Source organism: Heterodontus francisci, unplaced genomic scaffold (assembly GCF_036365525.1).
Source record: "Heterodontus francisci isolate sHetFra1 unplaced genomic scaffold, sHetFra1.hap1 HAP1_SCAFFOLD_1681, whole genome shotgun sequence".
Classification (NCBI taxonomy): Eukaryota; Metazoa; Chordata; class Chondrichthyes; order Heterodontiformes; family Heterodontidae; genus Heterodontus; species Heterodontus francisci.
This window is the reverse complement of record NW_027141691.1, coordinates 16,633-30,726: the sequence shown is the minus strand read 5'-3', so window position 1 is coordinate 30,726 and position 14,094 is coordinate 16,633. Positions and strand designations below refer to the sequence as shown.

The following is a 14,094-nucleotide window of genomic DNA, read 5'->3' as shown; positions in this document are numbered from 1 at the left end:
CCCTTAATCCTGACTCACTCCCCGGGGAACCACCCCCTTAATACTGACTCACTCCCCGGGGACCGACCCCCTTAATACCGACTCACTCCCCGGGGACCGACCCCCTTAATACCGACTCACTCCCCGGGGAACCCACCCCCTTAATACTGACTCACTCCCCGGGGAACCCACCCCCTTAATACTGACTCACTCCCCGGAGACCGACCCCGTTAATACTGACTCACTCCCCGGGGAACCCACCCCCTTAATACTGACTCACTCCCCGGGGAACCCACCCCGTTAATACTGACTCACTCCCCGGGGACCGACCCCCTTAATACCGACTCACTCCCCGGGGAACCCACCCCCTTAATACTGACTCACTCCCCGGGGAACCCACCCCCTTAATACTGACTCACTCCCTGGGGACCGACCCCCTTAATACTGACTCACTCCCCGGGGACCCCACCCCCTTAATACTGATTCACTCCCCGGGGACCCACCCCCTTAATACAGACTCACTCCCCGGGGATCCACCCCCTTAATACTGACTCACTCCCCGGGGACCGACCCCCTTAATACTGACTCACTCCCCAGGGAACCACCCCCTTAATACTGACTCACTCCCCGGAGACCCACCCCCTTAATACTGACTCACTCCCCGGAGACCCACCCCCTTAATACTGACTCACTCCCCGGAGACCCACCCCCTTAATACTGACTCACTCCCCGGGGACCGACCCCCTTCATACTGACTCACTCCCCGGGGACCGACCCCCTTAATACTGACTCACTCCCCGGGGACCCACCCCCTTAATACAGACTCACTCCCCGGGGGACCCACCCCCTTAATACTGACTCACTCCCCGGAGACCCACCCCCTTAATACTGACTCACTCCCCGGAGACCCACCCCCTTAATACTGACTCACTCCCCGGAGACCCACCCCCTTAATACTGACTCACTCCCCGGAGACCCACCCCCTTAATACTGACTCACTCCCCGGAGACCCACCCCCTTAATACTGACTCACTCCCCGGGGACCCACCCCCTTAATACTGACTCACTCCCCGGGGAACCCACCCCCTTAATACTGACTCACTCCCCGGAGACCCACCCCCTTAATACTGACTCACTCCCCGGAGACCCACCCCCTTAATACTGACTCACTCCCCGGGGAACCCACCCCTTTAATACTGACTCACTCCCCGGAGACCCACCCCCTTAATACTGACTCACTCCCCGGAGACCCACCCCCTTAATACTGACTCACTCCCCGGGGAACCCACCCCCTTAATACTGACTCACTCCCCGGGGAACCCACCCCTTTAATACTGACTCACTCCCCGGAGACCCACCCCCTTAATACTGACTCACTCCCCGGGGACCCACCCCCTTAATACTGACTCACTCCCCGGGGACCAACACCCTTAATACTGACTCACTCCCCGGGGAACCCACCCCCTTAATACTGACTCACTCCCCGGGGAACCCACCCCCTTGATACTGACACACTCCCCGGGGAACCCCGCCTTAATACTGACTCACTCCCCGGAGACCCACCCCCTTAATACTGACTCACTCCCCGGAGACCCACCCCCTTAATACTGACTCACTCCCCGGGGAACCCACCCCCTTAATACTGACTCACTCCCCGGGGAACCCACCCCTTTAATACTGACTCACTCCCCGGAGACCCACCCCCTTAATACTGACTCAAGCCCCGGGGACCGACCCCCTTAATACAGACTCACTCCCCGGGGAACCCACCCCCTTGATACTGACACACTCCCCGGGGAACCCCGCCTTAATACTGACTCACTCCCCGGAGACCCACCCCCTTAATACTGACTCACTCCCCGGGACCCACCCCCTTAATACTGACTCACTCCCCGGGGAACCCACCCCCTTGATACTGACTCAAGCCCCGGGGACCGACCCCCTTAATACAGACTCACTCCCCGGGGAACCCACCCCCTTGATACTGACACACTCCCCGGGGAACCCCCCCTTAATACTGACTCACTCCCCGGGGAACCCACCCCCTTAATACTGACTCACTCCCCGGGGAACCCACCCCCTTAATACAGACTCACTCCCCGGGGAACCCACCCCCTTAATACTGACTCACTCCCCGGGAACCCACCCCCTTAATACTGACTCACTCCCCGGGGACCGACCCCCTTAATACTGACTCACTCCCCGGGGAACCCACCCCCTTAATACTGACTCACTCCCCGGGGACCCACCCCCTTAATACTGACTCACTCCCCGGGGACCGACCCCCTTAATACTGACTCACTCCCCGGGGAACCCACCCCCTTGATACTGACTCAAGCCCCGGGGAGCGACCCCCTTAATACAGACTCACTCCCCGGGGAACCCACCCCCTTGATACTGACACACTCCCCGGGGAACCCCGCCTTAATACTGACTCACTCCCCGGAGACCCACCCCCTTAATACTGACTCACTCCCCGGGACCCACCCCCTTAATACTGACTCACTCCCCGGGGAACCCACCCCCTTGATACTGACTCAAGCCCCGGGGACCGACCCCCTTAATACAGACTCACTCCCCGGGGAACCCACCCCCTTAATACTGACTCACTCCCCGGAGACCCACCCCCTTAATACTGACTCACTCCCCGGAGACCCACCCCCTTAATACTGACTCACTCCCCGGGGACCCACCCCCTTAATACTGACTCACTCCCCGGAGACCCACCCCCTTAATACTGACTCACTCCCCGGAGACCCACCCCCTTAATACTGACTCACTCCCCGGAGACCCACCCCCTTAATACTGACTCACTCCCCGGAGACCCACCCCCTTAATACTGACTCACTCCCCGGGGAACCCACCCCTTTAATACTGACTCACTCCCCGGAGACCCACCCCCTTAATACTGACTCACTCCCCGGAGACCCACCCCCTTAATACTGACTCACTCCCCGGGGAACCCACCCCCTTAATACTGACTCACTCCCCGGGGAACCCACCCCTTTAATACTGACTCACTCCCCGGAGACCCACCCCCTTAATACTGACTCACTCCCCGGGGACCAACACCCTTAATACTGACTCACTCCCCGGGGAACCCACCCCCTTAATACTGACTCACTCCCCGGGGAACCCACCCCCTTGATACTGACTCAAGCCCCGGGGACCGACCCCCTTAATACAGACTCACTCCCCGGGGAACCCACCCCCTTGATACTGACACACTCCCCGGGGAACCCCGCCTTAATACTGACTCACTCCCCGGAGACCCACCCCCTTAATACTGACTCACTCCCCGGGACCCACCCCCTTAATACTGACTCACTCCCCGGGGAACCCACCCCCTTGATACTGACTCAAGCCCCGGGGACCGACCCCCTTAATACAGACTCACTCCCCGGGGAACCCACCCCCTTGATACTGACACACTCCCCGGGGAACCCCCCCTTAATACTGACTCACTCCCCGGGGAACCCACCCCCTTAATACTGACTCACTCCCCGGGGAACCCACCCCCTTAATACAGACTCACTCCCCGGGGAACCCACCCCCTTAATACTGACTCACTCCCCGGGAACCCACCCCCTTAATACTGACTCACTCCCCGGGGACCGACCCCCTTAATACTGACTCACTCCCCGGGGAACCCACCCCCTTAATACTGACTCACTCCCCGGGGAACCCACCCCCTTGATACTGACTCAAGCCCCGGGGACCGACCCCCTTAATACAGACTCACTCCCCGGGGAACCCACCCCCTTGATACTGACACACTCCCCGGGGAACCCCGCCTTAATACTGACTCACTCCCCGGAGACCCACCCCCTTAATACTGACTCACTCCCCGGGACCCACCCCCTTAATACTGACTCACTCCCCGGGGAACCCACCCCCTTGATACTGACTCAAGCCCCGGGGACCGACCCCCTTAATACAGACTCACTCCCCGGGGAACCCACCCCCTTGATACTGACACACTCCCCGGGGAACCCCCCCTTAATACTGACTCACTCCCCGGGGAACCCACCCCCTTAATACTGACTCACTCCCCGGGGAACCCACCCCCTTAATACAGACTCACTCCCCGGGGAACCCACCCCCTTAATACTGACTCACTCCCCGGGAACCCACCCCCTTAATACTGACTCACTCCCCGGGGACCGACCCCCTTAATACTGACTCACTCCCCGGGGAACCCACCCCCTTGATACTGACTCACTCCCCGGGGAACCCACCCCCTTGATACTGACTCAAGCCCCGGGGACCGACCCCCTTAATACAGACTCACTCCCCGGGGAACCCACCCCCTTGATACTGACACACTCCCCGGGGAACCCCGCCTTAATACTGACTCACTCCCCGGAGACCCACCCCCTTAATACTGACTCACTCCCCGGGAAACCCACCCCCTTAATACTGACTCACTCCCCGGGGACCGACCCCCTTAATACAGACTCACTCCCCGGGGAACCCACCCCCTTGATACTGACACACTCCCCGGGGAACCCCGCCTTAATACTGACTCACTCCCCGGAGACCCACCCCCTTAATACTGACTCACTCCCCGGGAACCCACCCCCTTAATACTGACTCACTCCCCGGGAACCCACCCCCTTAATACTGACTCACTCCCCGGGAACCCACCCCCTTAATACTGACTCACTCCCCGGGGACCGACCCCCTTAATACCGACTCACTCCCCGGGGAACCACCCCCTTAATACTGACTCACTCCCCAGGGACCCACCCCCTTAATACTGACTCACTCCCCGGGGACCGACCCCCTTAATACCGACTCACTCCCCGGGGAACCCACCCCCTTAATACTGACTCACTCCCCGAGGACCCACCCCCTTAATACTGACTCACTCCCCGGGGAACCCACCCCCTTAATACTGACTCACTCCCTGGGGACCGACCCCCTTAATACAGACTCACTCCCCGGGGACCCACCCCCTTAATACAGACTCACTCCCCGGGGATCGACCCCCTTAATACTGACTCACTCCCCGGGGACCGACCCCCTTAATACCGACTCACTCCCCGGGGAACCCACCCCCTTAATACTGACTCACTCCCTGGGGACCGACCCCCTTAATACAGACTCACTCCCCGGGGACCCACCCCCTTAATACAGACTCACTCCCCGGGGGACCCACCCCCTTAATACTGACTCACTCCCCGGAGACCCACCCCCTTAATACTGACTCACTCCCCGGAGACCCACCCCCTTAATACTGACTCACTCCCCGGGGAACCCACCCCCTTAATACTGACACACTCCCCGGGGAACCCACCCCCTTAATACTGACTCACTCCCCGGGGACCAACACCCTTAATACTGACTCACTCCCCGGGGAACCCACCCCCTTAATACTGACTCACTCCCCGGGGAACCCACCCCCTTGATACTGACTCACTCCCCGGGGACCGACCCCCTTAATACAGACTCACTCCCCGGGGAACCCACCCCCTTGATACTGACACACTCCCCGGGGAACCCCGCCTTAATACTGACTCACTCCCCGGAGACCCACCCCCTTAATACTGACTCACTCCCCGGGGACCCCCCCCCTTAATACTGACTCACTCCCCGGGGACCCACCCCCTTAATACTGACTCACTCCCCAGGGACCCACCCCCTTAATACTGACTCACTCCCCGGAGACCCACCCCCTTAATACTGACTCACTCCCCGGGGAACCCACCCCCTTAATACTGACTCACTCCCCGGAGAACCCACCCCCTTAATACTGACTCACTCCCCGGAGACCCACCCCCTTAATACCGACTCACTCCCCGGGAACCCCCCCCCCCCTTAATACTGACTCACTCCCCGGGGACCCACCCCCTTAATACCGACTCACTCCCCGGGAACCCCCCCCCCCCCTTAATACTGACCCGCTCCTCGGGGCCCCCCCCCCCCCCCTGCCTTAATACTGACCCACTCCCCGGGGACCCCCTGTAAATACTGACCCACTCCCCGGGGACCCCCCTGTAAATACTGACCCACTCCCCGGGGACCCCCCTGTAAATACTGACCCACTCCCCAGGTATCCCCCTGTAAATACTGACCCACTCCCCGGGACCCCCCTGTAAATACTGACCCACTCCCCGGGACCCCCCTGTAAATACTGGCCCACTCCCCGGGACCCACCTGTAAATATTGACCCACTCCCCAGGACCCCCCTGTAAATACTGACCCACTCCCCGGGACCCCCCCTGTAAATACTGACCCACTCCCCGGGGACCCCCCTGTTAATACTGACCCACTCCCCGGGGACCCCCCTGTTAATACTGACCCACTCCCCGGGGACCCCCCTGTAAATACTGACCCACTCCCCGGGACCCCCCTGTAAATACTGACCCACTCCCCAGGTATCCCCCTGTAAATACTGACCCACTCCCCGGGACCCCCCTGTAAATACTGACCCACTCCCCGGGACCCCCCTGTAAATACTGACCCACTCCCCGGGACCCCCCCTGTAAATACTGACCCACTCCCCGGGGACCCCCCTGTTAATACTGACCCACTCCCCGGGGACCCCCCTGTTAATACTGACCCACTCCCCGGGGACCCCCCTGTAAATACTGACCCACTCCCCGGGACCCCCCTGTAAATACTGACCCACTCCCCAGGTATCCCCCTGTAAATACTGACCCACTCCCCGGGACCCCCCTGTAAATACTGACCCACTCCCCGGGACCCCCCTGTAAATACTGACCCACTCCCCGGGACCCCCCTGTAAATACTGACCCACTCCCCAGGACCCCCCTGTAAATACTGACCCACTCCCCGGGACCCCCCCTGTAAATACTGACCCACTCCCCGGGGACCCCCCTGTTAATACTGACTCACTCCCCGGGGACCCCCCCCCCCCCCCCTGTAAATACTGACTCACTCCCCGGGGACCCCCCTGTAAATACTGACTCACTCCCCGGGGACCCCCCTGTAAATACTGACTCACTCCCCGGGGACCCCCCCCCCCCCCCCTGTAAATACTGACTCACTCCCCGGGGACCCCCCTGTAAATACTGACTCACTCCCCGGGGACCCCCCCCCCCCCCCCTGTAAATACTGACCCACTCCCCGGGGACCCCCCTGTAAATACTGACTCACTCCCCGGGGACCCCCCCCCCCCTGTAAATACTGACCCACTCCCCGGGGACCCCCCTGTAAATACTGACCCACTCCCCGGGGACCCCCCTGTAAATACTGACTCACTCCCCGGGGACCCCCCTGTAAATACTGACTCACTCCCCGGGGACCCCCCCCCCCTTAATACCTACTCCCTGGGGACCCCCGGTTAATACTGACCCACTCCCCGGGGACCCCCCTGTAAATACTGACTCACTCCCCGGGGACCCCCCCCCACCCCCCCTGTAAATACTGACCCACTCCCCGCGGACCCCCATGTAAATACTGACTCACTCCCCGGGGACCCCCCCTGTAAATACTGACTCACTCCCCGGGGACCCCCCTGTAAATACTGACTTACTCCCCGGGGACCCCCCCTCTGTAAATACTGACCCACTCCCCGGGACTCCCCTGTGAATACTGACCCACTCCCCGGGGACCCCCCCCCCCCCTGTAAATACTGACCCACTCCCCGGGGACCCCCCTGTAAATACTGACCCACTCCCCGGGACTCCCCTGTAAATACTGACCCACTCCCCGGGACTCCCCTGTGAATACTGACCCACTCCCCGGGGACCCCCCCCCCCCCCCCCCTGTAAATACTGACCCACTCCCCGGGGACCCCCCTGTAAATACTGACTCACTCCCCGGGGACCCCCCCCCTGTAAATACTGACCCACTCCCCGGGACTCCCCTGTGAATACTGACCCACTCCCCGGGGACTGTCTGTTAATACTGACCCACTCCCCGGGACTCCCCTGTAAATACTGACCCACTCCCCGGGGACTGTCTGTTAATACTGACCCACTCCCCGGGACTCCCCTGTAAATACTGACCCACTCCCCGAAGACTCCCCTGTAAATACTGACCCACTCCCCGAGGACTCCCTGTAAATACTGACACACTCCCCGGGGACCCCCCTGTAAATACTGACCCACTCCCCGAGGACCCCCCCTGTAAATACTGACCCACTCCCCGAGGACTCCCTGTAAATACTGACACACTCCCCGGGGACCCCCCTGTAAATACTGACCCACTTCCCAGAGACCCCCCTGTTACTACTGACCCACTCCCCAGAGACCCCCCTGTTAATACTGACACTCTCCCTGGAGACCCCCCTGTTAATACTAACTCACTCCTCAGGGACCCCCCCTGTTAATATTGGCACGTTCCTGGAGAGCACTTGTCGATTGGGCTGAGCTCGCCAGGAACCGCCTGCAACAGAAATTGATGTAAAAGACCTGTCCAGTGATGGCCCTGTACCAAAATGGCAAAATATCCTCTCTCCACATCTCCCAAACCTTCAGAGAGCTTCAGCCTGGCAGGTTGGACACCGAGGGGCCTGGCCTGATAGATGTGTGTCCCATCACAGCTAAATCTTTGTGTCTGTTTTCAGGGAAGCGGCAAGGGAGTGTCGTAGGAAGAAGAAAGAGTATGTCAAATGCCTGGAGAATCGGGTCGCTGTGCTGGAAAATCAGAACAAGACATTAATAGAGGAACTGAAGACCCTAAAGGACCTGTACTGTCACAAAACAGTCTAACACTGTCATAAACTCTTTGAAACATGAGTCCTGTGGACTATTAGACTGAGGTGTGGAGGGGCGAAGAATTTTGACCTGTAATTTAATATGCGATGGCTGTTGGACAGCGGGGGAGGGTGGGAGCAGCGGATATAACTTCTGTAACTTTTTTTTACATTAATTTGATGAGTTTATCACACCATGAGGAATGAGTGAGTGAGGGGTCGTTAGAAGTCTGTGACTGACTGATGGCCGCGAGAGAGAGAAACTGGGATCCTGACTTCAGTCTGGCGGCAAGAACCCGCCCCGAACGCGAGGGTCTGTTGTGAACCCACCCTGACGGGGCCGGTCCCCGGGCAGCCGGCTTGAAATGGGCATGGATTCGGAATCGGATGCCACCCGTCCGGGCGACAGCTTGCGCCGGGCGTTGCCAGCGTGCCGCCACCCGTCACGTCTTGTCGAAACTTTCAGTGCCTAACCGGCAGGTCCCTCCACGTTGCAACTGGGAGGACCTGCTAACATTTTACCTTTCTTGTATTTTGGATGAGTGCACCCTCGGTCGACGACCCACCTCTGCTGCCGCTGCCCCAGTTACCCGGATCCAGTGTCCTTTCTGTCTTGGTGGTAGCATGGGTGGAATGAAGCTTGGGATTGTGATGAGACCCAGAGCTGGGAATTGAGGTGGACACTGAGGACAAACTGTGGCTTTGATATACATTCCTAGCTCGCCTCTAGACGCGTGCGTGCCTGCCTGTGTGCGTGTTTCCTTTTTTTATATACGTGTATATATATATATATATCTCCACAATGCTGTACGGGACCTTCCACTTGTTTTTGTAACAATGGAATCGGATGTTACTGTTCGGTGGGAGCGTTTCTCTGCGGGAGACTGACCCCACTCTTGGGATTTCGTACTTTGCTTTTTCATTGGTCTAGCCCTGGATGCACGCGGCAGTACTTTGTATTAAATTTTTAATAAGGTCCAGAGATACATGTACGTGTCGGTCACTCACTCCGGCCGCCTGCTTCCCCGGCTCAGACTGTGGCGTTCTGCCTGGCTGGACCAGAATGGAGCAGGTAAGTGCCTGTAAAGATAACGCTCGGCCCATGTCATCTCCTAAGGCTGGTTTTCCTCGGCGGGCGCTCTTGGCCGTACAGCCACCGGTCAGCAGTGAGCAGCCGCCAGCGCCAGGGCGAGGGGAAGGCAGTACAGCGGGCTCCGGGCACTGCCTGCATTGACGGCCTTGATTGTGCTGATCCAGTCTTGGTAGTTCTGCGCGCGGGTGTACACCCCCACCTTGTGGGGCAGCGCGCAGAAGGCCCCGAAGCTCGACACCCCTATCAGGTAAAACAGCTCGTCCTGGTAGCTGAAACACTGCAGAGGTCCCCCGCTGTCTCCCTGGAAGGGGTTTTTGAAAAGAAGCATTCAGCATTTCGCATCCTCTTACTGTTCTACCAAGCGCTCCCACCCCCCCTCCACCCCCTGCCTCTCTGCAGGGCAGGGGCACAGTGGAACTGCACACCAACCCACGCTGCCCCATACACGGGTGAGCCCCGTCCGTTCATCTCCCAAACGTTGGCTGACCCGCTGGTGGGAAAGGGGATCGTTGGGTTGGAGACGCTGGGGTTGTTCTCCTTTAGAACAGAGGCGATGGAGGGGAGGGTGTTGGACCGCACGGCCTGTGTGTCGAGTAGCTGCCCCTGCCCTAGCTGTACCGCACCGCTTTCTTACACGCACACTACCTGACAGCCGTCGATGGCTCCGTCCTCGTATCCGGCGCATTGCATGGTCTCCGTAATTATCCCGTTGTACCAGTCTTGCCGATTGCAGACCGTGGTCGGGATCAGCTTCACTTCTGCCTCCTGCAAGACGTCTGCTGTTGGCCCTGAGGGGAAATATAAATAATCAGAAACGCCCGTTCCTTTTTCTCTCTCTTTGCTTTCCATAAAGCTGGCGTGGCCTGGTCCAGCGCTGCTGGGCATCGTCCGCAAAGGGACTGGGGGAGAAGCGGGGGGGGGGGTCCATCCCCCCCAATTGCCTGCCCCTCTTCCGCGGTTACGTCTGCGCCCGTGGTGTCCCTGGAGAGGGAGCACGCGGTTTCCGTCAGTGCGCCTGAGGCCTTCCGCGACAGCTGGGTGCCGCAGGGACTGGAGTGCATCGTCGGCGCCGAGAGTGGCATTTTAATCTGAGTTTTTTGTTTTATTTATCTGTTTTTAATAAAGTTATCTTAAAAATGTAAATATGTACATAAAGGGGGCCCGAGGAATAAAGGGGTTTACAGCCAGCGGAGCGCTCCACGCCGTGCAGGGGCCGTGGCGATGTCGGAAACGCGGGCTTCCCCTCGCGCCAGGTCGCCTACCGTTGGCTTCCAGGGCGCCCCAGCCGCTGATGAAGCAGAGGTCGGCGTTGGACAGCTTGGAGCTCTGGGCCGGCAGGCAGATGGGCCGGACGTGGCCGCTGTACGCAATCTCTTCCTCCAGCAGCAGCAGGGCGATGTCGTTGTTGAGGGTCCGGTGGTCATAGGCGTAGTGACTGATGATCCTGACCACGTTCGTCACGCGGGTGTGAACGCTGAAGGCGGACCTCTGGTGCAGGCCGGTCACGACTGCCCAAAATTGCGCTTTCCTGTGGCGTGGGGGGTGGAAGTCAAACTGAGAATTAACGGTTGTGGCGCGGGGGGGGTGGGGGGGGGGGGAAGAGGGGAGCTGAAATCAGCAAATTTACTTTCTGTTATCAAGGCTGGTGGGGGTGGGGAGGGGGGGGGGAACGGGGTCCGTCGGGTGGGGTCACCAGCCTGTCGGAGGAAGAGAGAATAGGGGGGGGGTGGGCGAGCGACCGGATAGCCTGCTGATTCATGAGGTTGGTTGAGGGATAAATGTCGGCCCCAGGGCACCAGGTGAAATCAAGGCCCCACCCCGCCCCCACTGGCTCAGTACTGACCCTACACCACTGGCCCATCTCATGAACAGGGGGCAGGATGGCGCCTCGGTTTAATGTCTCAGCCGAAAGATGGCGCTCCCTCAGTACTGACCATCCGACAGCGCGGTGCTCCCTCAGTACTGACCATCCGACAGCGCGGTGCTCCCTCAGTACTGACCATCCGACAGTGCGGCACTCCCTCAGTACTGACCCTCCGACAGCGCGGCGCTCCCTCAGTACTGACCATCCGACAGCGCGGTGCTCCCTCAGTACTGACCATCCGACAGCGCGGCGCTCCCTCAGTACTGACCATCCGACAGCGCGGCGCTCCCCTCAGTACTGACCATCCGACAGCGCGGCGCTCCCTCAGTACTGACCATCCGACAGCGCGGCGCTCCCTCAGTACTGACCATCCGACAGCGCGGCGCTCCCTCAGTACTGACCATCCGACAGCGCGGCACTCCCTCAGTACTCTCCCTCCAACAGTGCGGTGCTCCCTCAGTACTGACCTTCCGACAGCGTGGCACTCCCTCAGTACTGACCTTCCGACAGTGCGGCACTCCCTCAGTACTGACCTTCCGACAGCGTGGGCACTCCCTCAGTACTGACCTTCCGACAGCGTGGCACTCCCTCAGTACTGACCCTCCGACAGCGCGGCACTCCCTCAGTACTGACCCTCCGACAGTGCGGCACTCCCTCAGTACTGACCTTCCGACAGTGCGGCACTCCCTCAGTACTGACCTTCCGACAGTGCGGCACTCCCTCAGTACTGACCTTCCGACAGTGCGGCGCTCCCTCAGTACTCTCCCTCCGACAGTGCGGTGCTCCCTCAGCACTGACCCTCCGACAGTGCGGCGCTCCCTCAGTACTGACCCTCCGACAGTGCGGCGCTCCCTCAGCACTGACCCTCCGACAGTGCAGCACTCCCTCAGTACTGACCCTCCGACAGTGCGGCGCTCCCTCAGTACTGACCCTCCGACAGTGCGGCGCTCCCTCAGTACTGACCCTCCGACAGCGCGGCGCTCCCTCAGTACTGACCCTCCGACAGTGCGGCGCTCCCTCAGTACTGACCCTCCGACAGTGCGGCGCTCCCTCAGTACTGACCCTCCGACAGCGCGGCGTTCCCTCAGCACTGACCCTCCGACAGCGCGGCGCTCCCTGTTCGTACAGCGCTGGGAGCTTTCGCCCGACGACCGGACGTCGGGTGTCTGGCGCCTCGGCGTGGTACACACCTCGTACTGTCGACGAAACAATGTGCAGCGGTGAGGACCCAGCGGCTGTCGACAATTATTCCACCACACACGTGCCAGTACAGCCCGTACTGCTTGAACTGAACGCTGGCCTGCCACGGCCAGGCACCCGGCAAGGCATCCTGGCCACCGACCACACGAGACGGGACCGGAGTACCCACCAGCGGCCGCAGTCCACACTCTGAGGAGACACCAGAGGAATCGCTTGAGAAAGGGCGAACCGTTTAACCTTGTCCCTCGGCTCTTCGCCTTTTATGTTCTTCCCCCGCCCCCCACCCCCACGCCGCCAATAGTATTATCCTTCTTTCCCGAGGTTGCGCCTTGCATTGCTCGGCCTCTCTCCGACACTGACTGCCTGCAATTTAAAATGATCATCCTGTCGTCCAACACCCACCTCCCACCCCCACCCCTAACCTCCCTGACATCTCCGCGCTCCTCCAATCCCCAAACCTCTTCGCACCCCCCCCCCCCCCCCCCCCCCCCAGTCTCTTAAAGGCGCAGGGGCAGGGCGAGCCCCCCCCCCACCGGCCGCGCGCGTGCACCATTCGGGCGGCGGGGTCAGGATGGCCGCCTTCCCCGGGCGTTACCTGCATTCCTGTTTGCAGGCACCGGTGCCAGGCTACCGCAGGCTAACAGCAGCAGGAGCAGCAGCACCCTCCCCAGATCCATTACTCTGGAGACCCTCGCCCGCCTCCCCTCGCCTCCGTTACACCCAGCGTCCCCCGGGGAGCTCGGGCGCACACAGCACAGAGTCTAGGCGAAACCCTGGGCCATCGCCAGGGCCGTCCGAGCCAAGTGCCGATCCGTCAGCAGGCGGCGAGGCTGCAGCCCAAAGGCCTGGGCCACCGCAGGCACATTTTGCCCAGTGTCTCACAAAGAATCTTTATTAGACACAAGGGGCAGCTGATGATATCATCCCATCATATCATCCTGAGGCCAGGGGGATCAGGGCTGGCCACACACAGCCGGTCTCGGGGCCTCGGCCCGCACCCTCAGCACCTCACCAGCTGGTCGGATCACCGCCGCGACCAGGCTTGTGCGTTAGCAGTTTTTCGTTTTCGGAGGGTCAGCGCCGAGGGAACGCCGCACTGTCGGAGGGTCAGTGCTGAGGGAGCGCCACGCTGTCGGAGGGTCAGTGCTGAGGGAGTGCCGCGCTGTCGCAGGGTCAGCGCCGAGGGATCGCCGCACTGTCGGAGGGTCAGTACTGAGGGAGTGCCGCACTGTCGGAGAGTCAGTGCTGAGGGAGCGCCGCACTGTCGGAGGGTCAGCGCTGAGGGAGCGCCAC

The 14,094-nt window shown here is 60.6% G+C and overlaps 1 protein-coding gene and 1 pseudogene across 1 annotated transcript; one reads left to right on the top strand and one right to left on the bottom strand.

The window, feature by feature from the left end:
- Positions 1-10,880, top strand: part of LOC137364389 (cyclic AMP-dependent transcription factor ATF-1-like) — a 34,472-nt pseudogene extending 23,592 nt beyond the window's left edge.
- LOC137364388 (chymotrypsin-like elastase family member 2A) lies at positions 9,628-13,478 on the bottom strand. Its single transcript, XM_068027641.1, has 5 exons — positions 13,397-13,478; positions 12,792-12,990; positions 11,000-11,265; positions 10,383-10,525; positions 9,628-10,038 (listed from the first exon to the last, which is right to left on the bottom strand). Exons 1-5 carry the CDS (start codon positions 13,476-13,478, stop codon positions 9,805-9,807), a joined length of 924 nt encoding a protein of 307 aa, XP_067883742.1. The 3' UTR covers positions 9,628-9,804.
- Positions 13,479-14,094: the final 616 nt, after the last annotated feature.